Source organism: Puma concolor, chromosome A1 (assembly GCF_028749965.1).
Source record: "Puma concolor isolate L17-30 chromosome A1, mPumCon1.1.hap2, whole genome shotgun sequence".
NCBI classification, from domain to species: Eukaryota; Metazoa; Chordata; class Mammalia; order Carnivora; family Felidae; genus Puma; species Puma concolor.
In genome coordinates, this window is record NC_141667.1 from 153,317,734 (window position 1) to 153,341,590 (window position 23,857).

The following is a 23,857-nucleotide window of genomic DNA, read 5'->3' on the forward strand; positions in this document are numbered from 1 at the left end:
GAGCCTGCTTAAAAGAATGTTTGGCACTGACAACATCCATGCTACAGTAGTGGTTTCTCAGGATGCCAACAGGGTGAAGATGTGAAATTTGGTGTTTTTTAGTGGCTGTAAGGAGTGCCCGTGGGTGTGCAGGCGACAAGATCTGTTAGCTTATCTTCGCGGTTTTATTTTCCACAAGAGTCACACGTGTCCTCAGGGAAATTTTCTGTTACAATTGCAGTGCCCCTTGAGGTTTTACAACAGATGGGTGTGTTTGGTGTTTTCCGACAACATCAACCAGTTCTCTGATTCTCCACGGATGCCAGCTGGGGGTCCAGCAGTTTAATTCAGCTCTGGCCCCATCTCTGTGGGACCCACAGGCTCGGGGATCCATCCCACAAGACCACCCCCACTTCAGACGCCAACCCCAAGTCAGACATCACCTGTGCTCTGACCCATGGGTGACAGATGAGAGGTTCCCACGGCCCCTCCTCGGGTTTGATGAATGTGCTGGAAGGACTCACAGATCCTAGGGAAACGCATATGGAAAACTTAGCGGTTTCTTACATAGGAAAGGATGTGATAAAGGGCACAGATGAACAGCCAGATGAAGAGGCACACGGGTGAGGTCCGGGAGGGTCCTGAGCCCAGTGGAGGCGTGCCCCAACCCAGAAGCTCCCTGAACCCCCCACTACTGGGATCTTTGGGGTCTTTGCCACATAGGCACAAGGGATTGTGATAGCTCCCTAGGGGACGGGGGTAGGACTGAACGTTCCAGGCTTCCAGTCAGGTCTCCATCTTTCTGGGGACCTGCCCCCACCCAGGAAGGAACCAGCCAGAAGTCGCCTGGTTAGATCAAGAGATGCTCTGTCACCCGGAAATCCCAAGGTGGGAAGGAGCTTGGTGTCAGGACCAGGATGGAGACTAGATGTGCCACCCTCCTTATGCCACAGGTCCTGAGCTGGGCAGTAGCCCACGCGCCGAGCACCTGACCGTGTGCACACCTGCTTTTCCGGAGGACTCAGTGATTGCCTCTGAGTAAACCCAGCAGGGGTTGTCTAACCCTTTAGAACCCTTTCACTGAATGCTTCACTGTGAGGATGTGAGAGTCATGGTTTCAAGCATGCAGGCGTGGCCTTTCCAATGCCAGGTCAGCCAGGGTGCTGTGCCCGGACACCACAGACCAAGGGTTGTGAACACACTTCTTTCTCAGGGCTCTGGAGGCTGGAGGTCTGAGACATGGTGTCTGGTGAGGCTGATTCCTGGTTCACGGACGGCATCTTCTGGCGGTGTCCTGTGGTGGAAGGGGCAAGGGTGACCCCTTCCTAAGGGCACTGATCCCATCATTGGGGCTCCACCCTCAGCACCTCATCACCCACCAAAGGCCCTGCCTCCAAGACTGAGGCCCTGGCAGTATGAATTCGGGGTGGGGGGACCAAGGTATCCAGGCTGTGGAAGCCGGCTCAGGTCCCAGGGTGGTGCTGGCTGCCTGCTAACTGGCCGCTTAGTCTTAAGCCCACATGCCAGTCCCTTCGGTCTGTGCTGTGGCCGGGAAGGCTCAGGTTCCTTCTGGGATAAAGGGTCTCTAGGTTCTGCTCACACTTGGGTTGTCCCTGAAGAAAGGGTGGCTTGCCCCAAATGTAGATTCATTCACACTCTGTCTGGATGGGAGAGGGCACAGCCGACCCCCAGCCCCGCCCTCCCCCAGGAAGGTCAGCAGGGAAGCGGAGGCTTGGCCTGCCTCTGTGTTCGGCTCAGTGAGCGTTTTCCAGATGATAATGTTTGCTGCACACTTGTTACTCGCTGGACATAACCATATGAGGCCACACTCAAAACCTAGCAGGTGGATTCAAAGGGCCCGTGTCCTCAGCTAGGACCCCACGTAGCCGGCACTACTTAGAAACGCGTATGTATTGCCCAGGGGAGCAAGTCTTCGCAGAGGCCAAACCCACTTCCTTAGGAAGGGTGTGCCCCAACGCATGTCGCGGATAAGCTTTGCAGACCCCTGCACACAGACTCAGCTCCGCAGACAGGAGGCTGTGCTGTTTGGGGTGTGGCTGGAAGAGCCCAGGGGCTTGAGTGAGCCCTGCACGCACCTGCAGAAGCTCGGGTCATTTCGGTCGTGCCGCTGTGCTCCCTTCTCTCCGGGCCTCGCTGCCGGCAGCAAGGGCAGTAACTTAGAAGATTTGGGGGCCTGCACCCTTGCTCTTGCTATAGAAACTAAAATGAAGTATCTTTGGGAGGAAAGGAGGGGGATGGGAGCCGGTATCCTCCACAGTCAGGGTTTCTCCTGTTGGACGATGCGCGGAGCCAGAGAAGCACACCGGCGGGAGAAGGAACGGGTTCAACGGCATCCATCAGGGGCTACCCAGAGGCATGCTGACAATGCGGGGTGGGGGGGAGTAGGAGCGGATGGGTGGGTGGGGGGGCTCTGCTGTTCCCACCTGAGTCGGGCTGTTTGCATGGGCTGGTGTCCCCGCCCCCTTCCCCGGTGCAGCCTCAGCGCCCTGGGTGGGGGTACAGCCTCAGCGCCCTGGGTTGGGGTACAGCCTCAGCACCCTGCGGTTGGGGTCGAGCTCATTTGCTCCAGTAGATCTTACCTTGTTCCTGAAATACTCCTGGGGAAAGTACACTTGAACCTGACTGGAATGAGTGGGGGGGGGGGGTCCCTGGAAGCCAGCAGCGTGGCCCACTGGCGTTCACAGAAGCCTTGTGGAGAACTGCGTTCCTCGCCCCCACCGGCCACCAGCAGGACAGGAGGGGGGGGACCCCCCATACCCAGGTGACTCGCATCATCACCTGTTTTTCCAAGAATGAATTTTTGTCTCTCACTTCTTTCCTTGCAAAGAAATACATGCTCGGGGTCTGGAGTCAGGTTAACACGTGGGCATGTTGGGTTACAGCACAAGGGTACTGGTGCTGGCCACCATGGCCTACTGACGGCTTTCAGCTTCCCGGCCTTCTGGCCTTTTTCCCAGTCCTGTGGCTTCTGGCGGAGGGTCGGAGGCAGTGTGGGCTGTTGGGCTCCCTTCCTGCCCCAGTGGTGTGCCCCCATGACTCTTGAGGCCATTCCTCCCGAGGCCATTCCTCCTAGGCCTGGGAGGGTTGGGACACAGCCTTCTGCAGCTGAGGAAATCACACGCTTCGTCAGGAATCAGACCAGCTGGAAGCCTCCCCTGGGGCCGAGTCTGGCCCCCCATTTCTTGCACACAGTGTAATTGTGTGACAACTTAGTTTTGTAGCCCTTGGGACCTCTCAGGCTTGCAGCTGCCCTGAGCTCCACTGCGGCAGCTCCCCTGCCCTTGGTGGCAGGGCCCAGGCCTGGAGGTCAGCCGTGCATGTCCTGAAACACGCTCCAGGTGTGGCTGTGGGCATGGGTGGGGCCACATAGCAGTGTGTGCAGGTGCAGAAGGAGACAGGCCCCCACAGGGGTGTGCCCAGGGTCACACAGCAGTGCTGGCAAGTGCAAGAGATGGCCCCGATGGCTTTCCAGGGGAATTCTACCAGACATTTAAGGAAGAGTTAACACCTATTCTCTTGAAACTGTTCCAAAAAATAGAAATGGAAGGAAAACTTCCAAACTCTTTCTATGAAGAGTTACCTTGATTGCAAAACTAGACAAAGACCCCACTGAAAAGGAGAACTATAGACCAATTTCCCTGATGAACATGGATGCAAAAATCCTCAACAAGGTATTAGCCAACCAGATTCAACAATACATTAAAAAAATTATTCACCACAACCAAGTGGGATTTACACCTGGGATGCAGGGCTGGTTCAATATCTGCAAAACAATTAATGTGATTCATCACATTAATAAAAGAAAGGACAAGAACCATATGATCCTTTCAATAGATGCAGAGAAAGCATTTGACAAAATACAGCATCCTTTCTTGATAAAAACCCTTAAGAAAGTAGGGATAGAACGAGCATACCTCGAGATCGTAAAAGCCATATATGAATGTTCCAAGGCTAATATCATCCTCAATAGGGAAAAACAGAGCTTTCCCCATAAGGCCAGGAATGAGACAGGGATGTTCACTCTCGCCACTGTTATTCAACATAGTACTGGAAGTCTTAGCCTCTGCAATCAGACAACACAAAGAAATAAAAGGCATCCAAATCGGCCAGGAGGAGGTCAAACTTTCACTCTTCGCAGATGACATGATACTCTATATGGAAAATCCAAAAGATTCCACCAAAAAACTGCTAGAATTGATTCATCAATTCAGCAAAGTTGCAGGATATAAAGTCAATGCACAGAAATCGGTTGCCTTCCCATACACCAACAATGAAGTGACAGAAGAGAAATCAAGGAATTGATCCCATTTACAGTTGCACAAAAAAACATAAAATACCTAGGAATAAATCTAATCAAAGAAGGGAAAAGTCTGTACACTGAAAACTATAGAAAGCTTATGAAAGAAATTGACAAGACACAAAAAAAAATGGAAAAAGGTTCCATGCTTCTGGATAGGAAGAACAAATATTGTTAAAATGTCGATACTACTCAAGCAATCTACATATTCAATGCAATCTCTATCAAAGTAACACCAGCATTCTTCACAGAGCTAGAACAAATAATCCTAAAATTTGTGTGGAACCAGAAAAGACCCCGAATAGCCAAAGCAATCTTGAAAAAGAAAACCAAAGCAGGAGGCATCACAATCCCAGACTTCAAGCTATACTACAAAGACAGTATGGTACTGACACAAGAACAGACACTCAGATCAATGGAACAGAATAGAGAACCCAGAAATGGACCCACAAACGTATGGGTAGCTAATCTTTGACAAAGCAGGAAAGAATATCCAATGGAATAAAGACAGTCTCTTCAGCAAGTGGTGCTGGGAAAACTGGACAGCAACATGCAGAAGAATGAACCTGGACCACTTTCTTACACCATACACAAAAATAAACTCAAAATGGATGAAAGACCTCAATGTAAGACAGGAAGCCACCAAAATCCTTGAGGAGAAAGCAGGCAAAAACCTCTTTGATCTTGGCTGCAGCAACTTCTTACTCAACACATCTCTGGAGGCAAGGGCAACAAAAGCAAAAGTGAACTACTGGGACCTCATCAAAATAAAAAGCTTCTGCACAGCAAAGGAAACAATCAGCAAAACTAAAAGGCAATGGACAGAATGGGAGAAGATATTTGCAAATGACATATCAGATGAAGGGTTAGTATCCAAAATCTATAAAGAAGTTGTCAAACTCAACACCCAAAAAACAAATAATCCAGTGAAGAAATGGGGAAAAGACATGACTAGACACTTCTCCAAAGAAGACATCCAGATGGCCAACCGACACGTGAAAAAAATGCTCAACATCACTCATCATCAGGGAAATACATATCAAAGCCACAATAAGATAACACCTTACACCTGTCAGAATGGCTAACATTAACAACTCAGGCAACAACAGAAGTTGGCGAGGATGCGGAGAAAGAGGATCTCTTCTGCATTGTTGGTGGCAATGCAAGCTGATGCAGCCACTCTGGAAAACAGTATGGAGGTTCCTCAAAAAACTAAAAATAGAACTACTGTACGACCCAGCAATTGCACTACTAGACATTTATCCAAGGGATACAGGTATGTTGTTTCAAAGGGACACATGCACCCCCATGTTTATAGCAGCACTATCAACAATAGCCAAAGTATGGAAAGAGCCCAAATGTCCATCAATGGAGAAATGGATAAAGAAGTTGTGATATATATATATATATATATAATGGAGTATTACTTGGCAATGAAAAAGAATGAAATCTTGCCATTTGCAACTACGTGGATGGAACTGGAGGGTATTATGCTAAGTGAAATTAGTCAGAGAAAGGCAACAATCATATGAATTCACTCATATGAGGACTTTAAGAGACAAAACAGATGAACATAAGGGAAGGGAAACAAAAATAATATAAAAACAGGGAGGGGGACAAAACAAAAGAGACTCATAAATATGGAGAACAAACTGAAGGTTGCTGGAGAGGTTGTGGGAGGGGGGATGGGCTAAATGGGTAAGGGGCATTAAGGAATCTACTGAAATCATTGCTTCACTATATACTAACTAATTTAGATGTAAATTTAAAAAAAATAAAAAATAAAAAAAACAGGGAGGGGGACAAAACAGAAGAGACTCATAAATATGGAGAACAAACAGAGGGTTACTGGAGGGGTTGTGGGAGGGGGATGGGCTAAATGGGTAAGGGGCAGTATGGAATCTACTCCTGAAATCATTGTTGCACTATATGCTAAACTAATTTGGATGTAAATTAAAAAAAAATACAAAATAAAACAAGATAAAAAAAATTAAAAAAAAAAAAGAAGGAAAAGTCCCCGCAAGGGTGTGCCCAGGGCCACACGGCCATGCGGGCAGCTCCAGAAGGAGACGGGCCCTGCAGGGGTGTGCCCGGGGCCACACAGCAGTGCAAGCATGGCCCCCTCCCCTTGGTGCCTCCCAGATGGGCCTGTCCCCTCAGATGGACCACTCACAGCTCAGCCAGGCCCATTGCTCCTGTCAGAGCCATGAGGAGGATGGGACAGTCCCATGGCATGCAGCCAGCATGTGGATGGTCTGGCACACCACATGAGCAGAGTGTAGATGCAGGGAGCACCAAGGAGGCCAAATGTCCCACAAGAGCCCAGTGATGTATGGGCAGGGGCTGCAGCTGGTGGCCTGGGGTCTGTCCACAGGCAGCAGATGGGCTGGTGCCAGGGGTGCATGGCCAGGGGGATCCTGACCTGCAGGTGCCACTTCCTAGAGCCAAACTTGCCTGTCTTTGACAGGGCATAGGGACAAGGGACTCAGAGAGACTTATGAGTGTGAGCTATGGGGGGTTACAGGTCAGAGAGGAGGATGAGCATGGGGGTGAGCTATGGAGGATCACAGGTCATGAGGAGGACAGAGGAGGAGGGTAAAGTATGGAGGGTCACAGGTCAGGGAGGAGGATGGAGGAGGGTCTCCAGACCCCTCTATGGAGGGTCACAGGTCAGGGAGGAGGACTGGAAGAGGAGGATCCCAGGACTACAGGAAGTCAGAGGTGGGGGGGTAACTGCTAATATGCTGGTGTCAGGGGATCATCAAAGTTGAGATCATTCCCGGTCCCCCTGTGGCATCAGTGTTCACAGAAGAGGAAGGACCCTGGAGGGCTTGCCTTCTGTTGGCTACAGCGTGACTAGCTATCTGTGTCTGTACCACCTCGGTGTCCAGGATCTTCAGGCACCTTCTAAGAATGTAGCTTCCCAAACCCCGAGAAATGAATGTCTGTTGAAGCCTTCTATTCTGTGGTTTTATCATGGTGACTGAGCTCAGATTTTGGGCACTCTGGGTGCATCTGGTCTGTGCTCAGATCCTCAGTTTCCCCAGCAGACACAGGGGTGCTGGCTGAGGGCAGGGGTGAAGCAGAGTGTGCATAGAACTCCCATCTTGCTGGCTATGGTGGGTCTGCTTCCTCCCTACCTTCCTTCCCACCTCCCTGGGTGCTCTGGACTCCTGGCCCTTACACCTGGCCGTGGTGAGAGTCAACTGGTGGACACACCTGCAGGAAAAGTCCTCAGATCAAGCAGGTGCAAGGGGCATGCCTGCGTGTCTTCCCCTGGTCCCTACCCTCATCTGGGGTTCCTGAAGGGGGTTTCTCAGACCTGGGCTGCTGGAGGCGGGGAATCAACCACTTCCCAGCAGGTGGGCCCTCTGGGTCCTGGTTAAGCCCCACGAGACAAAGGCTACCTTTCACCCAGGCAGGGCTGGCCTTTTGTCCCTGCTTGTCCCTGCATCAGGGTGATAGCCATGGAGTTGGGAACAGTCTTCCTGGGTCATTTGCAGCACACACATTGTCCTGCCGGCCCACCCTGGGGCCTGGGGCCCTCCCTTGTCCATGGCCAGCAAAGGCCCCTAGCTGGGTTCTCAGGGGTTCCCATTTAAAGGTGCCATGGACACAACAGCTAGGCCAGGTGCTGCCGGAAGCACCAAGGATACAATACCTGCCCTAGGCCTGTGTGTAGCTTCTGGCTGCCCACCTATACCCAGAGTCTGCAGGACCTTCAGACGGCCAGTGCACTTGGCATGTTCCTGGGACCCCTGTCCCCTCTGGGCAGTCCTGGGTGCCCTCTGTGTGGTTTCTGGTCCCCCTCTCCCCTCTGGCTGGTTCTAGTCCCCTCTGGGCAGTCTTGGATCCCCTCTGGCTGGCTCTGGGTCCCCTCTGACTGGTTCTGGATCCCTTTCTAGGGGAGGGGTCCCAGGTCCCTTCAAGGTGATCTTGGATATCCTCTGGGGGTCTCAGGTCCCCCTCTCTCCTCTGGGTGGTTCTGGGTCCCCTAGGCTCCCTCCTTCCCTGCACCCCGGGATATTAGTCTGAACAGGGTTCCCCACAAGATGGGGTCCCTGCCCCACCCACATCCCTGCTGTCCCCCACCAAACACCTGGCCATGCAGAGTCTGTGCCCTTTGCTTCCGTGGGGCTGGGGGTGAAACCAAATCCGGGGCAGTGACACCCGGGCTATTTTGGAGTTGGGCTGGGTTGGGCTGGCTGGTGGTGGGGGCGGGCCCAGCCTTCTCCAGCTGACAGCGTCCGCCTGTCCTTTCGTCCCTGTCCAGTCTGAGGACCGGCCAGAGAGTGGGCTGCTGGGTGGGAGCCGTGTCGGTCCTGGGCCCGTGGAGGGAGGTGAGACCCAGCAGCCCCTGCCCTGCCGTCTGAGCCCCCCGCCTGGGTGCTGCTCCCAGCCTCCCGTAGAGACAGGTGAGGAGGCAGGACAGACAGGGGTGGGGGCCATCCTGGGCCTAGCCCCTCTCCTCCAGGACTGCTCTGTTGAAGGTCAGGGCTGTGGGGTACAGTGGCCCTGGGAGGGGGCTGGTCTAGCCAGGCTGTGCCGCTCCTCTGAGGGTTGGAGCCCTGGAATCCAGTCCCTGCAGTGACCTGAGCCCTCATTTGGGGAGGGAGCAGCTGGGGTGTGAGGTCAGGGGGCCATGGGGTGCATCCACCTCCTCCTTCGCTGGGGGCTCCCTGCTGTGAGGCAGGCCTAGAGGTCTGGCCGGCCCTGCCCCCAGCTCTGCTGAGATGGATGTCCGCTGACAGCTGGGGCTATTTTAGGCCTGTTGGCTCAGCAGAGGGGACAGCCAAAGGGGCACTGACACCTGACTCCAGGAAAGAATTTCCCCAGGAGTTCGGGAAGCCGCCAGCCCAGGGGTCTAGGGGGAGGCACAGACTCCAGGAGCTGCCCTTGGAAGTCTTTTCTGGAAGGGTGGGGGCAGGGGCAGCAGGGATTCCCAGGAAGGGACCAGACTCTGCAGTCAGGCTGCAAGTCACTTCCCACCCTTGGTGCATCTGAGAAATGGCCCAGGGGCCCCTGGAAGAGGACCTGAGATTGGCCAAGTTCTAGAAGAGCCAGGATGGAGGGTGTGGGCAGGGTTCAGGTCAGCCCCGGGGACTCCTGGGCTCTAGAGAAATGACCCCAGGTGGGGGTGGGGGAGTCATGGTCTCCATGTGGAGGGAGGCTCCTGCCAGTGCCAAGCTAGGTCCTCCAAGAAATCAGGAGTCTGAGTGGGGTCTACAGGGAGCTGCCTTCCCAGGCGGGCATCTGAGGAAGGAAGGGGCTTTTCCTGGGAGGCTGGGGCTGTGTCCCCTCCTGAGTCTCCTGTCTCTGAGCTCACTGCTGCATGTATGTGCCCAATGGGAGTTCTGGGGGCCCCCAGAGGGTGTTCCCAACTTGGCCTGAAGGACGGTGGGTGGCTCTGGAGTCCTCGGGCAAGCATTTCTGGAGCTAGGGTTCTACTGACCAGTGGGGATGCCTGCCTGGCAGGGTAGACTCGGAGGCAGCTGTATCTGTGGGAGCCCCCAACCCTGGCTTCATGGTGTCTGCTGCATTGAGGTGGGAAATACAGGCTGTTAAATGAGGAGACAGGCATCAGCACTGTCCCTGGGGGCCTCAGAGGATCTTGGAGGTCTCTGCCCACCCCTGCCAGGCCAGGGGTCAGCCTGTGCACCTGCCAAGGTCCTGGGCTGGCTCCCCCTAAGCACATGTGGTGATGGGAGCTCCCTGTCCTGTCCCTGTTGCTGTCCCTACCCCCCAGAGGCCACTAGCTGTGGGGTGGCCCCTGCCCATGCCCACTCATGAGCTCAGAGGACCTATCTCCCATAGCTGCACCTGGTGTGTTGGAGGGAGGATTCAGTGTCCTGCTTTGGGGGACCCACCGACTGTGATTCAGGAGGGGGGCCCTGGGAGCTTAGATCTCAGGGGAGATCTGAGTAAGCCTTCTCCAGAGGGACATCAAGGCCCAAGAGGGCGTCCCCAGGGGCGGGGCTCTGGTGGCCACCCGCCCAGGTCCTCCCAGCTCCAGAACATGGCCAGGCCGTGGGGGGCAGGGGCCAGAGGTGCTGACCACACAGTGAGTCAGCAGGCTGGAGCGGTCTTACCTCCTAGAGGGGGATTAAGGGGGATTAGGCCCTGAATCACAGGACATCACCCCACTTGTCCCCCAGTGGGCAGCCCACGCTAGAAGCCCAGCTGTGGATTGGGGAAGGAGTAAAGGTGCTTGAGGCCAGCCCTGAGCCCAGTGCGCTGCTGTTCTTACATAAAGAAGCCGGGGGGGGGGGGGGGGGGTAAGGCCCAGGCTCACCATACCCACCTGTGCTGAAGGCCAGCTGGGGCCTGAGGGGGAGGGGAGGCTTAGGCAGAGGCCTGTCCCCTGAGGCTTTCGGGTGGTGCCCACCCCATCCCCACAGGGTGCCTGGCCAGTGGAGCCACAAAGTCTGTAGAGTGACAGGGCTCCTGCCAGTCAACCTGGCCAGGCCCTTCCCAGGGGACTCTCTGCCTGTCCTCCCTGGGCTCACTGCTGACTGTGTGCCCTCCAGATCCTCCTGTGGCTGTTCACAGCGAGGGGGTGTGGGCAGCTCAGCCAGTTAGGAGGAAGTCACCTGGCAACAGGGTCTCTAATCCTTCCCTGCTCATCAGGGTTTTTTGGCAGGGGAGGGGAGGAGGCATCGCAGGACAGGTGCAGGCAGCTACAGGTGGGAAAGGCCTCTGTCGTGGGCACTTCCTGGGGCGAGGAGGGTTGAGCTGCACCCGGCAGGATGTGTGGCCCAACAGCTTTGGAAGATGAGTCACCTGGAGGAGGAAGTGGGGGGACAAAAGGGGACACGCAGGGCCAAGGGCTCAGAGGAGAGCCTGCTGGGAGATGGGTCACCTTGGGTGCACTCCCGCCAGAGGCCAGGCCCCGTCCAGGTGTGGAGAGCTGAGTGGCAGTGATATAAGCAGACTGGAGTTTCAGACTCCAGGAAGCAGAGGTGTGTGGGGGACGGGAACTGGTCACCAGGAAGCAGCTGGAGTGGGCAGGGGGGAACAGGCAGGTCTGTGTGGAGAGGTACAGCATGGCCCCCAGCGTAGGGAGGACCCTGGTGCACAGAGAGGAGGGCCAGCCTGGCTGCTGGTGTGCTGTTTTGGGACAGGTTCTCAACTGGACCTGAGTTGGGGCGTAGGGCTAGAGCTGGGGGGACAGGAAGGAGATATGCTCACCCATTAGAAAAGCCCGTCGTGGGGCGCCTGGGTGGCGCAGTTGGTTAAGCGTCCGACTTCAGCCAGGTCACGATCTCACAGTCCGTGAGTTCGAGCCCCGCGTCGGGCTCTGGGCTGATGGCTCAGAGCCTGGAGCCTGTTTCCGATTCTGTGTCTCCCTCTCTCTCTGCCCCTCCCCCGTTCATGCTGTGTCTCTGTCTGTCCCATAAATAAATAAAAATGTTGAAAAAAAAAAATTAAAAAAAAAAAAAAAAAAAAAAAAAAAAAAAAAAAAAAAAGAAAAGCCCGTCGAGGGGTGCACCAGACTCCAGGTGCCCAGAAAGGGGTAAATCTGATTTTCTGCACCACTGTGCCTTCTGGTAGTTCTACCTGCGCGTGGAGGTGGGGGGTGGAGATAAGGCCGGGAGGTGTCCACCCTGGGTTAGACTGGGTTCTTCAGGGACACTGGTTGGGAAGCCGCGGAGGACTCGGACAGCACCTGCGGCTCATCCCCACTATGACCTTCCCCCAACCTGCTCTCAGGTCCGTCCCGTCGCCCCCGCCCCCCACCATGGATCACTCATTCAGCGGGGCGCCCCGATTCCTGACCCGGCCCAAGGCCTTTGTGGTGTCGGTGGGGAAGGACGCCACGCTGAGCTGCCAGATCGTGGGCAACCCTACGCCGCAGGTGAGCTGGGAGAAGGACCAGCAGCCGGTGGAGGCGGGCTCTCGCTTCCGGCTGGCCCAGGACGGCGACCTGTACCGCCTCACCATCCTGGACCTGGCCCTGGGCGACAGCGGGCAGTACGTGTGCCGCGCGCGCAATGCCATCGGCGAGGCCTTCGCGGCCGTGGGCCTGCAGGTGGACGCCGAGGCCACTTACGCCGAGCAGGCGCCCCACTTCCTGCTGCGGCCCACGTCCATCCGCGTGCGCGAGGGCGCGGAGGCCACCTTCCGCTGCCGCGTGCGCGGCTCGCCGCCCATGGCCGTGAGCTGGGCCAAGGACGGCCGGCGCCTGGGCGCGCCCGACGCCCCCCGGGTGCGCGTGGAGGCCAGCGGCGAGGCCAGCGCGCTGCGCATCCAGTCCGCGCGGCCGCGCGACGAGGGCACATACACGGTGCGCGCCGAGAACCCGCTGGGCGTCGCCAGTGCCGACGCCGCGCTCACGGTAGACGCGGACCCAGACGCCGCCCCGCCGGGAGCCTCCACTGCCGGGCTTCTGGCGCACCTGCAGCGGCGTCGGGAGGCGATGCGCGCCGAGGGCATCCCTGCCTCGCCACCTGGCTCTGGCACGCGCACCTGCACCGTGACTGAAGGCAAGCACGCGCGCCTCAGTTGCTACGTGACGGGCGAGCCTAAGCCAGAGACGGTGTGGAAGAAGGATGGCCAGCTGGTGGTGGAGGGCCGGCGACACCTGGTGTACGAGGACGCTCAGGAGAACTTCGTGCTCAAGATCCTCTTCTGCAAGCAGTCGGACCGGGGCCTCTACACCTGCACGGCGTCCAACCTGGTGGGCCAAACCTACAGCTCCGTGCTAGTCGTCGTAAGAGGTGAGCGCCTTGCCCGCGGGGCCGGGAGTGCACGGTCCCCGCCCAGGTCGCTGCCCGCAGAGCGCAGAAGCAGGCGCCTCCCCAGTCCCGCCCCCACCCGGAATGGAAACCTTGGTGGAATCCTGAGGCAGAGCTGTTGGCGGCTCTAGCCTCTTCTGGCCCAGGAAATGAGGGCGACACGGATGGCCCTCGACCTGTCCTATTGTCTTTGTGAGAGTCACATGAGTGAACAAAGCGCTTTGTCCTAAGCAACCCCTCCTCCTGAGACACTGTCGGGGTGAACCAGGCCCTCCACCCCAGTGACAGGTTGCCAAAGGGGTCTCCCAGGCAGAGTCCGGGAGAAAGGCAAGGGCTGGGGCGGGGGCCGAGCCGGGTTGAGCCAGTTCACAGGCTCCCGTTGAGGATCCCTGGAGGGGTCCGGGGCTCCCTCCGGGTTCTGGAGGGAAGGAAGCCCTGGCAGGCGACGTGATCAGGTCCGGCGGGCAAGTTGGCGAGGCTCCTAAGAGCAGAGACTGACCTCCACTTCTAACCCGCTGTAGGATCTCAGGGTGCTCCGACCTTCAGTGCGCCCCCAGGCCATGGCCCACGCGGAGGAAACAGCCCGGTTCCTTGGGGAGGGGGGCTGCACAGGGGGAAATGCGCAGGGCAGCGGGGCCTGGCCCACAGCCGGTGATCAGAGACTGCAGTGATCTGGAGCTGGCCCCGCAGCCTGGCTGCTGCGTGGGCGTGGGTGTGGGCGTGAGTCCCCCGAGCTTTGCGCTGGGCTGCTGCCTGCGGGCCTCGGTTCTCCTTTTTGTCTTCAGGACATCTCCTGTTTAAGGGAAAGGGGCTCTTCAGGTTCTGTGCCCTCGCCCGCCCCTGTCCCGCCTCCATCCCCCTACCTCCCTACACGCTTCCCTGCTGCTCGCCTGCCTCTCCACTCCCCCCTGCCCCGTAGCCCCCTCAACCCTGCCCTGGTTCCCCGCCCCCACGCTCCAGCCTCCCACTCCGAGCCCCTTAACCTGCCCCCCTTCCTGCCCTCCCGCGCAGCTCACCGCGGCTCCATCCCCACGCTCTGCCCCCTCCCCCCTCCTCTGTCTCCTCGAGCTCTCTTCCCTGCCTCGCCGCTGCAAGCATCCTGCCGCCCCAGCACCTCTCACGCGCCTCCTCCCCGCAGAGCCCGCCGTGCCCTTCAAGAGGCGACTTCAGGACCTGGAGGTGCGGGAGAAGGAGTCGGCCACGTTCCAGTGCGAGGTGCAGCTGCCGTCCACGGAGGCCGCGTGGTACAAGGAGGACACGCGTCTGTGGGCCAGCGCCAAGTACGGCATCGAGGAGGCGGGCACTGAGCGCAGGCTCACGGTGCGCAATGTCTCGGCCGACGACGACGCCGTCTACATCTGCGAGACCACGGAGGGCAGCCGCACGGTGGCAGAGCTCGCGGTGCAAGGTGGGAGGGGTCGGGCGGGAAAGGGGTAGGGCCCTACGGGGGGGGGCAGGGGTCATGTGGGGGTGAGAGCAGGGGTCCTGCGGGTGGCAGCATGGGTTGGGGGGGTAGGGGTCCTGCGGGTGGCAGCGCCGTGCTGGTGGTGAGGCCTTGCAGGAGGTGGGCAGCGATCAGAAGGGGCTGGGCAGGGGTCCTGCGGGATGCGGACAGGGGTCCTGTGGGGGGGGGGGTGCAGGGGCCGGAAGGGGCAGGGAAGGGGTCCTGGGGGGGGCAGGGGTCATGCGGGATGGGGCAGGGGCCCTGCGGTGGTGGGGGTAGGGTCCTATGGGGGGAGCAGGGGCCATGTGAGGGTGAGGGCAGGGGTCCTATGGGAGGTCAGGGGTCGCGTGGGGGGAGGGCAAGGGTCCTGCAGCTGGTGGGGCCATGCAGGTGGAGGGGTCATGTGGAGGGTGGGGCCTTGCAAGGAGTGGGCAGGGATGGGAAGGGGCAGGGCAGGGGTCCTGGGGGATGGGGACAGGGGTCCTGGGGGGGCAGGTGTCTTGCAGGAGCACTGGGGGCATCATGCAGGGGGCGTGGGGCCATGTGGGGGGTGGGGGGATGGTGTCTTGCGGGGGTGGACAGGGGCCCAGAAGGTGTGCTGGAAGGAGGCTGGGGCAGGGGTCCTATCTGACCAGCCTCTCACCCTGACCACCACAGGAAACCTCATTCGGAAGCTCCCGAGGAAGACCGCGGTGCGCGTGGGTGACACGGCCATGTTTTGTGTGGAGCTGGCCAGGCCCGAGGGCCCTGTCCACTGGCTGAGGAACCAGGAGGAGATGGTGGCCGGGGGCCGCGTGGCCATCACCACAGAAGGCATGTGCCACACGCTGGCCATCTCCCAGTGCAGCCTGGAAGACGTGGGCGAGGTGACCTTCACTGCTGGTGACTGCCGGACGTCCACCCAGTTCTTCGTGTCTGGTAAGGGCCTGGGGAGTGCCCTTGAATGGACAGTGCCCTTTGCCTCCTTCGTCCATGGGGCCCTGCTGTGCTCTCCAGCCCGCTGCACGGAGGGCTTTGGGGGACTGAACCAATGGGTCATAGCTTCAGTTTCCTGGGGCCCTTGGTTTGTTTGCGCCCTTCTTCACCGTGATCACCCCAGGTGACTGTGAGGTAGCAGTCCTGGTGGCCTCCCCACTCTATGAACCAAATTAGAAGGTAGGGATTGTTGTGGGTGGCATGGGGTGGGTGTGGGATGTCAGGTGTAGGCGTGTCCTCTTTCTGTGACCTTTGGTATCCCATTTGTAGATTGGGTGGTAGGTCCCTCCCCCCACCCACACCCATTGGTCAGCCCTTGGTTGGGGTAGGAATGTGTCCCTGCACACAGGTCTGAGCACCCTCAGAGTGGTCACTGCACCTGCTTTGGTCCCTGGTTAGCCTAAGACCTGCAGAAACGGATAAGCCTGGTCCCCAGGCCACGTGCACAGTTTGAGTGGCCTGAAGCCGGAGCACTCTTCCCACTGCAACCAAAGAAATGGCCACAGGGCTGGGACAGGGGTGGCAGGCCCACGCCCTCCCTGGGCCCAGCGTCCCCTTGTGCCATGGCCATTCCCAGATCATGAAAGTAGCTCCCCCAGCAGGGTGGAGTTCTGTGACACCTTGAAGGGCTGAGCTTGGACCCAGGGCTTTGGGAGGGAACTGCCAGTCAGTGATATTGACTGTGCTCTCTCCAGCCCCTAGGAGGCCGCCCCTGCATGCCCCTGAGGCCCCTGTGGTAAAGGGAAGGACAGAGTGTTCCGTCACCCTTGCCTGGTCCCCACCACCCCATGGGGACCACCCTGTCCCCATCGACGGTTATCTGGTGGAAAAGAAGCGGCTTGGCGCCTACACCTGGAGCCGGTGCCACGAGGCGGAGTTGGTGGCTGAACGTGAGCTGACTGTGGCCAGCGTGGCTGAGGAGGGGGACTTCCAGTTCCGGGTATCAGCTGTGAACAGCTTTGGCCAGAGCCCCTACCTGGAGTTTCCAGGGACTGTCCACCTGGGTAAGTGAGGAAGGCTCCTGGAGCCTGTCCCGAGGGCTTCCTGGGGGAGGGGGAACTTGGGCTCTGGAGGGGGAGCAGAGGAGGGCAGAGGCCGGCCCCTTCCTAAGGCCCTCACTCTGCAGCCCCCCAGCTGGCTGTGAAGACTCCTCTGAAGGCGGTGGAGGCGGTGGAGGGTGGCGAGGTGACCTTCTCGGTGGACCTCACTCTGGCCTCTGCTGGAGAGTGGTTCCTGGATGGCCAGGCCCTAAAGGCCAGCAGTGTGTATGTGATCCGTCACGATGGCACGCAGCATGCCCTCACCATCCGCTCCGTGTCCGCCAGCCTGCATGGCGCTGAGCTCAAGTTCGTGGCCAACGGAATTGAGAACAGCATCCGTATGGAGGTCCGAGGTAGGGGGACCCCAGCTGTGACCCCCCAGGCCTCTTCCCTAGGGGCAGGGTGGGCTCCCAGGTGGTCTCCTGGATGTGGCAGGCAGGGGAGGGGCGTGTGGCTGTGACCCCCCCAGGCATCTTCCCTAGGGCCAGGTGGGCTCTGGGTGGTCTCCTGGATGTGGTGGGCAGGACAGAGGAGGGGGTGTGAGGCAGCTTGCCCAGGGCTGGGGGCGGCCTCGGCCTCAGCGTGAGTGGAGGAGGAGCTGCAGGACCTCACTTCTGCATCTGTCTGCTCCCCTCTCTCTCTGCAATCTTGTCTCTTCCTCTTTTTTTCTGTCTGTTCTCCCATACCCCACCCCCCACTGTGTCTACTCTTTACTGTCTCATTCTCTTGCCCATACATCCTCTCTGTCCGCTTTCTCTGTCCACTCTCCTCTGCCCCCTCCCCATCCCTGTCCATCTCCTCTGTCCCCCTCCTCTGTCCCCTCCCCCTCCATGTCCATTTCCTCTGTCCACTCTCCACTGTCCCCTCCCCCTCCCTGTCCCCGTCCATCCCCTCTGTCTGCCTCCTCTGTCCACCCCCTCCCTCTGCCCCCTCCCCTCTGCCCCCTCTCCCTCTGTCCACCTCCTCTGTCCCCTCCCCAATGTCCCCTCCCTTTGTCCATCCCCTATGTCCCCTCCCCATCTGTCCACCCCCTCCCTCTGCCCCCTCTCCCTCTGCTCCTTCCCCTTCTGCCCCCTTACCCTTTGCCCCCCCCGTCCACCCCTCTGTCTACGTCCCCTGTGTCCACCTCTGTGGCCCCACACAGCCCCAGGGCTGGCCGCCAAGCGTCCAGTGGCAGCTGTGAGGGAAGTGCTGGCCCGGCTGCATGAGGAGGCACAGCTCTTGGCAGAGCTCTCAGACCAGGCTGCGGCGGTGACATGGCTGAAGGACGGCCACGTGCTGCCCCTGGGCCCCAAATACGAGGTCCAGGCGAGTGCTGGACAGCGGGCACTGCTGGTGCGGGATGTGGTGCGAGACGATGCTGGCCTGTACGAGTGTGTCAGCCATGGGGGCCGCATTGCCTACCAGCTGTTGGTGCAAGGTGATGTCCTCTGTGTGTGTGTGTGTCCACGTCCTCGCCTGCCCACCATCACCATGGTCACGGCCACACGTTATGTTCCCAGCTCTGGGCAGGCTCTAGGGGGTCTGGGCAGTGGGAGTCCCTGTCCTCTGTCCTTGTGGGAGGGTGGGGGACTTAGCTGATCTTGGGGAGCGGGAGTCTGGGAAACTGGCTCCAGTGACGCTATGGTGTGAGAGGTGGACAGCCTGTGAGAGGGTGGGGAGGGTCTTCCTAAGAGCAGGTGGTGCGTGAGTGGTTAGAGGTCAGCATCCCAGGCCAGTCCTGCCTCTGAATGGGACCCTGGTCAGTGAGGCCCTGGAGCTCTGGGCATCTCCATCTGCTGTCTGAGTGGGTGGATGTGTGGCCAGGGCTCTGCCGGCCCCCTGACCTGCCCATGTGCCCTTGCAGGGCTCACTCCCTTTCTGCACAAGGACACAGCTGGTGGCTTGGTGGATGCCGTGGCTGGGGGCCCAGCCCACTTTGAATGTGAGACTTCTGAGGCCCAGGTTTGTGTGCGCTGGTACAAGGATGGCACGGAGCTCAGCCGCTCCAGCCAGCGCTTCCTGCAGGAGGATGTGGGAACGTGGCACCGGCTGGTGGCAGCCTCGGTCACCAAGCAGGATGAGGGCACCTACTCATGCCGTGTGGGCGAGGACTCCGTGGACTTCCAGCTGCGTGTCAGTGGTGAGCTGCAGCCTCCAGGACTTGGTGGGTAGGAAGCAGGTCCGGCTGCATCAAGCACTTGTGAGGCCAAGCTGCCCGGCCCTTCCTTTTTTCCAAGAATGCTTGTGGGGGTGCAGTTGCTTCTGGAATTGGGGAAAGAAAGTGCCCACAGAACTAACATTTAGATGAGAGAGGAGTGTGGGTATGGAGAATAAAAGATAAGAAATTTGCAGCCCTTTTTCTCTTTTCGAGGATGAAAAAGTGAGGCTGGCAAGACCCAAAAGGTGCCGGAAGCCACCTCGGCAGGTTAAATTGGGATCTTGATGAATGAGGCTCTGGCTCTTTCTAGAACCTATTGGTGCATCTTGGTGGATTCTCAGGATCTGGCTTTGCCTGAGTCCTGGCTCTTAGTAGGGTCTTGGCCACTGCCCCCCATGCCTCCCTCCTTCTGTCCCCAGGCACCAGCCAGGGTGCCCATCATGCTGCTTAGAGGGGTCAGGGCACAAGCCCCACCCTGTGCCTGAGGAGGGTCCCACTGGCAGCACCTGACATGAAGGATTCCCAAGGTGGCCTGGAGTCTACAGCGTGTCTGTGCCTTGGCTCCAGGTCTTGGGAAACCTCACCTAACTAGGACCTCTGACCACCTGTCCCTCCCTGTCCTTAGAGCCCTCGGCCGTGTTTGCCAAGGGGCAGCCGGCACGCAGTGAGGTGCAGGCCAAGGTGGGGGCCAGCGCCATGCTGAGCTGCGAGGTGGCCCAGGACAAGACGGAGGTGACGTGGTACAAGGGCGGGAAGAAGCTGAGTGCCAGCTCCAGAGTGCGCATGGAGGCCACGGGCTGCAGCAGGAGGCTGGTGGTGCAGCAGGTGGGGAAGGTGGACGCCGGGGAGTACAGCTGCGAGGCCAGGGGAGAGAAGGTCTCCTTCCGCCTGGACATGACAGGTCAGTTGATGAGGTAGATGTATGACCGTATCCTAGGAACAGGCCTGGAGGAAGTATATAGGTGGGGACTGGGGCAGTGATCTGCAGCTTGGTCAGGGCCTGTATCAGTCAGTTATCTGGTGCCATGTAAGAAGTACCCCCAAACTTTGGAGACGGTTGGTTCTGTGGTTAGGAACTCGGGCAGGGCTCAGTGAGACCGTTCATTTCTGCTGGGACAGGAAGATCCAGCCTGGCTTCATCCATGCATCTGAGGTCCTAGTAGGGGTGGTTTCAGTGGATGCATCTGTCTGGGACAGCAAGCCTCTCTCTCCTTGTGATGCTGGTGAGGCTCACTCCTGTGTCTGGGATCCCTTTCTTTCCTCATGATGCCTCACCCCAGGGCCCATTTCTCCCTGTGGAGAGCCGGCTCCTTCCCCTCAGGGCATAGCAGAGCTACAGGGCTCGTTAATGTCTGTGGTCAGAGTATGACCTCCATCACCTTGTATGGTGGAAAGACAGGCATAAGGCCAGTCTGGTTTCAAGGTGGGGGAGAAGTAGACCCCACCGTTGAGGGGTGTGGACGCAGGGAGGCTTGGCTTATCAGGGACCACTTCTAACAGTCTATCACAGGGACATCCCGGGGACACAGTTTCTGTCTGTCTCTAATTCTCTGCCTTCCTGAACACAAGATAAGGATCTTTCTAATGCTTGTTGCCTCATGGTCACAAGATGGCTTCCACAGCTCTGGCCATCACATTCAAGGTGGGAAGAACATGCAAGGGGTGTTTTTTTATTCCTTTTTTGTCTGCTGTACAATAAATTATCACAAACTCAGTGGTTTCAAACACTCTGATGGCCACACCCCCCTGCAGATAGCCTGGAAAAATGTGCCCCTGGCCCTACTGCCTCAGCAGTGGGACGTCGAGGGTGGAGGAGGTGGGCTAGTGGTTACATGGCTGGCCTGTGTGTGTGCTGGGACTGCCCTGTCCCACGGGGTGGCTGCACGCTGAGATTGGACACCCTATTCAAGGCAAGCAGTGCAGGGATCAGAGTGTAGATAGGGTCAGATCTAACCTCTGCTGGGTGACTGGGGCAACTTCTCAGTGTTGTGTGTCCCTGAAACTCACCTGTGCCCCCAGACCTCAGAACGTGGCCTAATGTGGACATGGGGTCTTTGCAGAGGTGATCAAGGTTGAGGTGGATCTCGAGGTGAGAGCATCCTGGATCAGGGTGGGTCCTTATGAGATGAGGGAGGGGGATTTGAGATGGCCACATGGAGACAGAGGCAGAGATTGGGGATATGGCCACAGCCATGAACCCAGAATGCCTGGGGCCCTGGCAGCTGGGAGAGGCAGGAGGGACCCTCCTGGAACCTTCCAAGGGAGCGCGGCCCTATGGCACCTTCACCTGTCTCCTGGCCTCCAGACCTGGAAAAGAACAAAGCCTGCTGTCCTAGGCCCCCCATTTGTGGTCATTTGATCCTGCCACCTGTGACTCAGTTTCATTTTCTGCGAAGTAGTAACAGAGCTTCTAAGACTTTGCTGAGAGACTCTGTCCATAAGACCGTCCCTGGTGCTCTGTGAGAAGCACAGGCCTCCTGTCCAGACACTGTGAAATCTGGCCTCTGAACCAAGGGTCTGGGGGCGAGGTAGGGAAGAGAGGGGACAACAGCTTGCTTGGTGGGGCTGAGGTCCAGGCAGGAGGGTCCTGACATCAGGTCCTGGAGGATGAGCCCAAGTGTATCAGGCGGGTGGCGCTCAGGGAGTGAGTGTACGTCAGGGTGCCCGGAAAGTTCTGGAAGGCAGCTGGTGGTGTGTTGAGGCTTGGGATAGGAGGCTGAACAGGAACTGGTGCCAGGTAATTGAGTAAAATGCCATAAAGTCTACCCTTGTACAGCATACAATTCTGTGGTTTTAGTACATTCACAAGGCTGTGTGATCGACCGCACCACCACTTAGTTCTAGAACATTGTCATAACGCCGTGACATGCTAAACCCACCATCACCCTGTGTTTACCCTCCCCCATGGGCTCACGAATCCATTTTCTGCCTCTGTGGGTTTGCCTGTTGTGGACACTTTATTTATTTATTTATTTAAAAAAAAAATTTTTTTTTTCAACGTTTGTTTATTTTTGGGACAGAGAGAGACGGAGCATGAATGGGGGAGGGGCAGAGAGAGAGGGAGACACAGAATCGGAAACAGGCTCCAGGCTCTGAGCCATCAGCCCAGAGCCCGACGCGGGGCTCGAACTCATGGACCGCGAGATCGTGACCTGGCTGAAGTCGGACGCTCAACCGACTGCGCCACCCAGGCGCCCCTGTGGACACTTTATTTAAATGGAGTAATACAGCATGTAGACTCTTAAGTCTGGCTCTTTCCATCGAGCACCATGTTTCCAAGGTCCATCCATGCTGTACCATCAGTGTTTAATTCTCTTATGGTCAGTAACATTTCCACCATGTGGATTGCGTCCCACATTTCGTCTATCTTTTTATCAGCTAATGCATATCATGGTTGATCCCAGTGTTTGGCTGTTACCAACAGTGCTGCTAGAACATTCTTACATGGGTGAACATATATTTTCAGTTCTCTTGGGGTTGCTTGGTCATAAGTAATTTTATGCTTAACTCCCTGGAGGACCATTCTCCACAGTGGCTGCCCCCTTTTACATTCCCACCAACAGTGTGCAAAGGTCTTTCTCCACATCCTTGCCAGTGCTCATTATTTTTGTTTTATCTATTTGTTTTTTGCTTCTAGCCACACTAGTGGGCATGAGGAGGTATCTCATTGTGGTCTTGTTTTGAATTTTCCAGATGATGCATGATGTTGAGCATCTTTTTATGTACATGTTGGTCATGTGCATGTCTTCTTTGGAGAAATGTCTATTCAGGTCTTCTGCCTTATTTTTAAATTCTGTTATCTTTTTATTGTTGCATTGTAAGAGTTCCTTACATATTCTGGATACTAGATCCTTATCAGATAAAACATTTTCAAATATTTTCTGCCATTCACTTTGTTGAGAGTGTCCTTTGATGCGCAAAAGTTTTTTAATTGTGATGAAATACAATGTACCCTCTTTTGTTGCTTGTATGTTTGGTGTCCTAAGAAACCAGTGCCTGATCCAAGGTCACACCAGTTGACACCTGTTTTCTTCTAAGAGTTGTCTAGTTTTTGCTCTTACATTTAGGTCTTTGGTTCATTTTGAGTTAGTTTTTCTATATGGTGTGATATAGGGATCCAGCTTCATTCTCTGCATGTGGGGATTCAGTTATTCCAGCACTGTATGTTGAACAGACGTTTCCCCCAATGAGTTTTCTTGGTACATTTGTCAAATATCAGTTGATATTGGGGCATCTGGGTGGCTCAGTTGGTTGAGCATTGGACTTGGGCTCAGGTCATGATCTCACAGCTCATGCATTTGAGCCCCGCATCAGGCTCTGTGCTGACAGTGTGGAGCCCACTTTAGATCCTCTGTCTCCCTCTCTTTGCCTTTCCTCCACTACGTGTGCATGCGTGCTCTCTCTTTCCCTCTTTCTCACAAAAATAAACACTAAAAAAATCATCTGACTGTCAATGTTGGGATTTACTTCTGGATTCTCAATTCTGTTCTATTGATACATAGAACTGTCTATGTCAGTACCACAGTTTAGATCACTGTAGCTTTGTGGTGGGTTTTGAAATTGGCAAGTGTGAGTCCTCCAACTTTGTTCGTTTTTCTTTTTTAAGATTTTTTTTGAGTATTTGAGGTCCCTGCATTTCCACTTGAATTTTAAGATCAGCTTTCAAATTTTGCAAAAATGGCAGCTGGTATTTTGATTATTATAGTACTGAATGTGTAGATCAATTTGAGTATTGCTGTTTTAACAACATTAATCTTCTGATCCATAAATACAGGCTACCTGTCTATTTTTCAAGCTTTTTAATTTTTTTCCCCAAAATTTTATAGTTTTCAGTGTAAAAGACTTGTGGAGTTTGTTGCCATGCATTCATTTTTCTTGATGCTTCTTTAAATGGAATTGTTTTCTTAATTTCACTTTCAGATGGTTTGTTGCTAATACACAGAAACAGGACGAACTTTTGTATATTGGCCTTGAGTCCTACAACCTTGCTGAACTGGTTTACTCACCTATTAATTCTTTCATGGATTCCCAAGGATATTTTAAAAAAATTTTTAATGTTTATTCATTTTTGAGAGACAGAGAGAGACAGAGAATGAGCAGGGAAGGGGCAGAGAGAGAAGGAGACACAGAATATGAAGCAGGCTCCAGGCTCTGAGTTGTCAGCACAGAGCCCAACATGGGGCTCGAACTCATGGACCATGAGATCATGACCTGAGCTGGAGTCAG

The 23,857-nt window shown here is 56.5% G+C and overlaps 1 protein-coding gene across 41 annotated transcripts in view; it reads left to right on the forward strand.

Moving 5' to 3' along the window:
• Positions 1-7,250: 7,250 nt before the first annotated feature.
• OBSCN (obscurin, cytoskeletal calmodulin and titin-interacting RhoGEF) overlaps positions 7,251-23,857 on the forward strand; it is a 166,718-nt gene continuing 150,111 nt past the window's right edge. For 22 of the 41 annotated variants that reach the window (XM_086707087.1, XM_086707181.1, XM_086707289.1 and 19 more), the window contains exons 1-9: positions 7,252-8,712; positions 12,008-13,014; positions 14,171-14,440; positions 15,134-15,394; positions 16,147-16,455; positions 16,578-16,844; positions 17,636-17,911; positions 18,338-18,613; positions 19,257-19,532. In XM_086707087.1, the coding sequence (XP_086563213.1) occupies positions 12,036-13,014; positions 14,171-14,440; positions 15,134-15,394; positions 16,147-16,455; positions 16,578-16,844; positions 17,636-17,911; positions 18,338-18,613; positions 19,257-19,532 (2,914 nt within the window). In that variant the 5' untranslated portion in view covers positions 7,252-8,712; positions 12,008-12,035. Of the gene's footprint in view, positions 8,713-12,007; positions 13,015-14,170; positions 14,441-15,133; positions 15,395-16,146; positions 16,456-16,577; positions 16,845-17,635; positions 17,912-18,337; positions 18,614-19,256; positions 19,533-23,857 lie in introns of all 41 variants that reach the window. The other 19 variants (XM_086707235.1, XM_086707299.1, XM_086707221.1 and 16 more) reach the window with 6 other exon arrangements.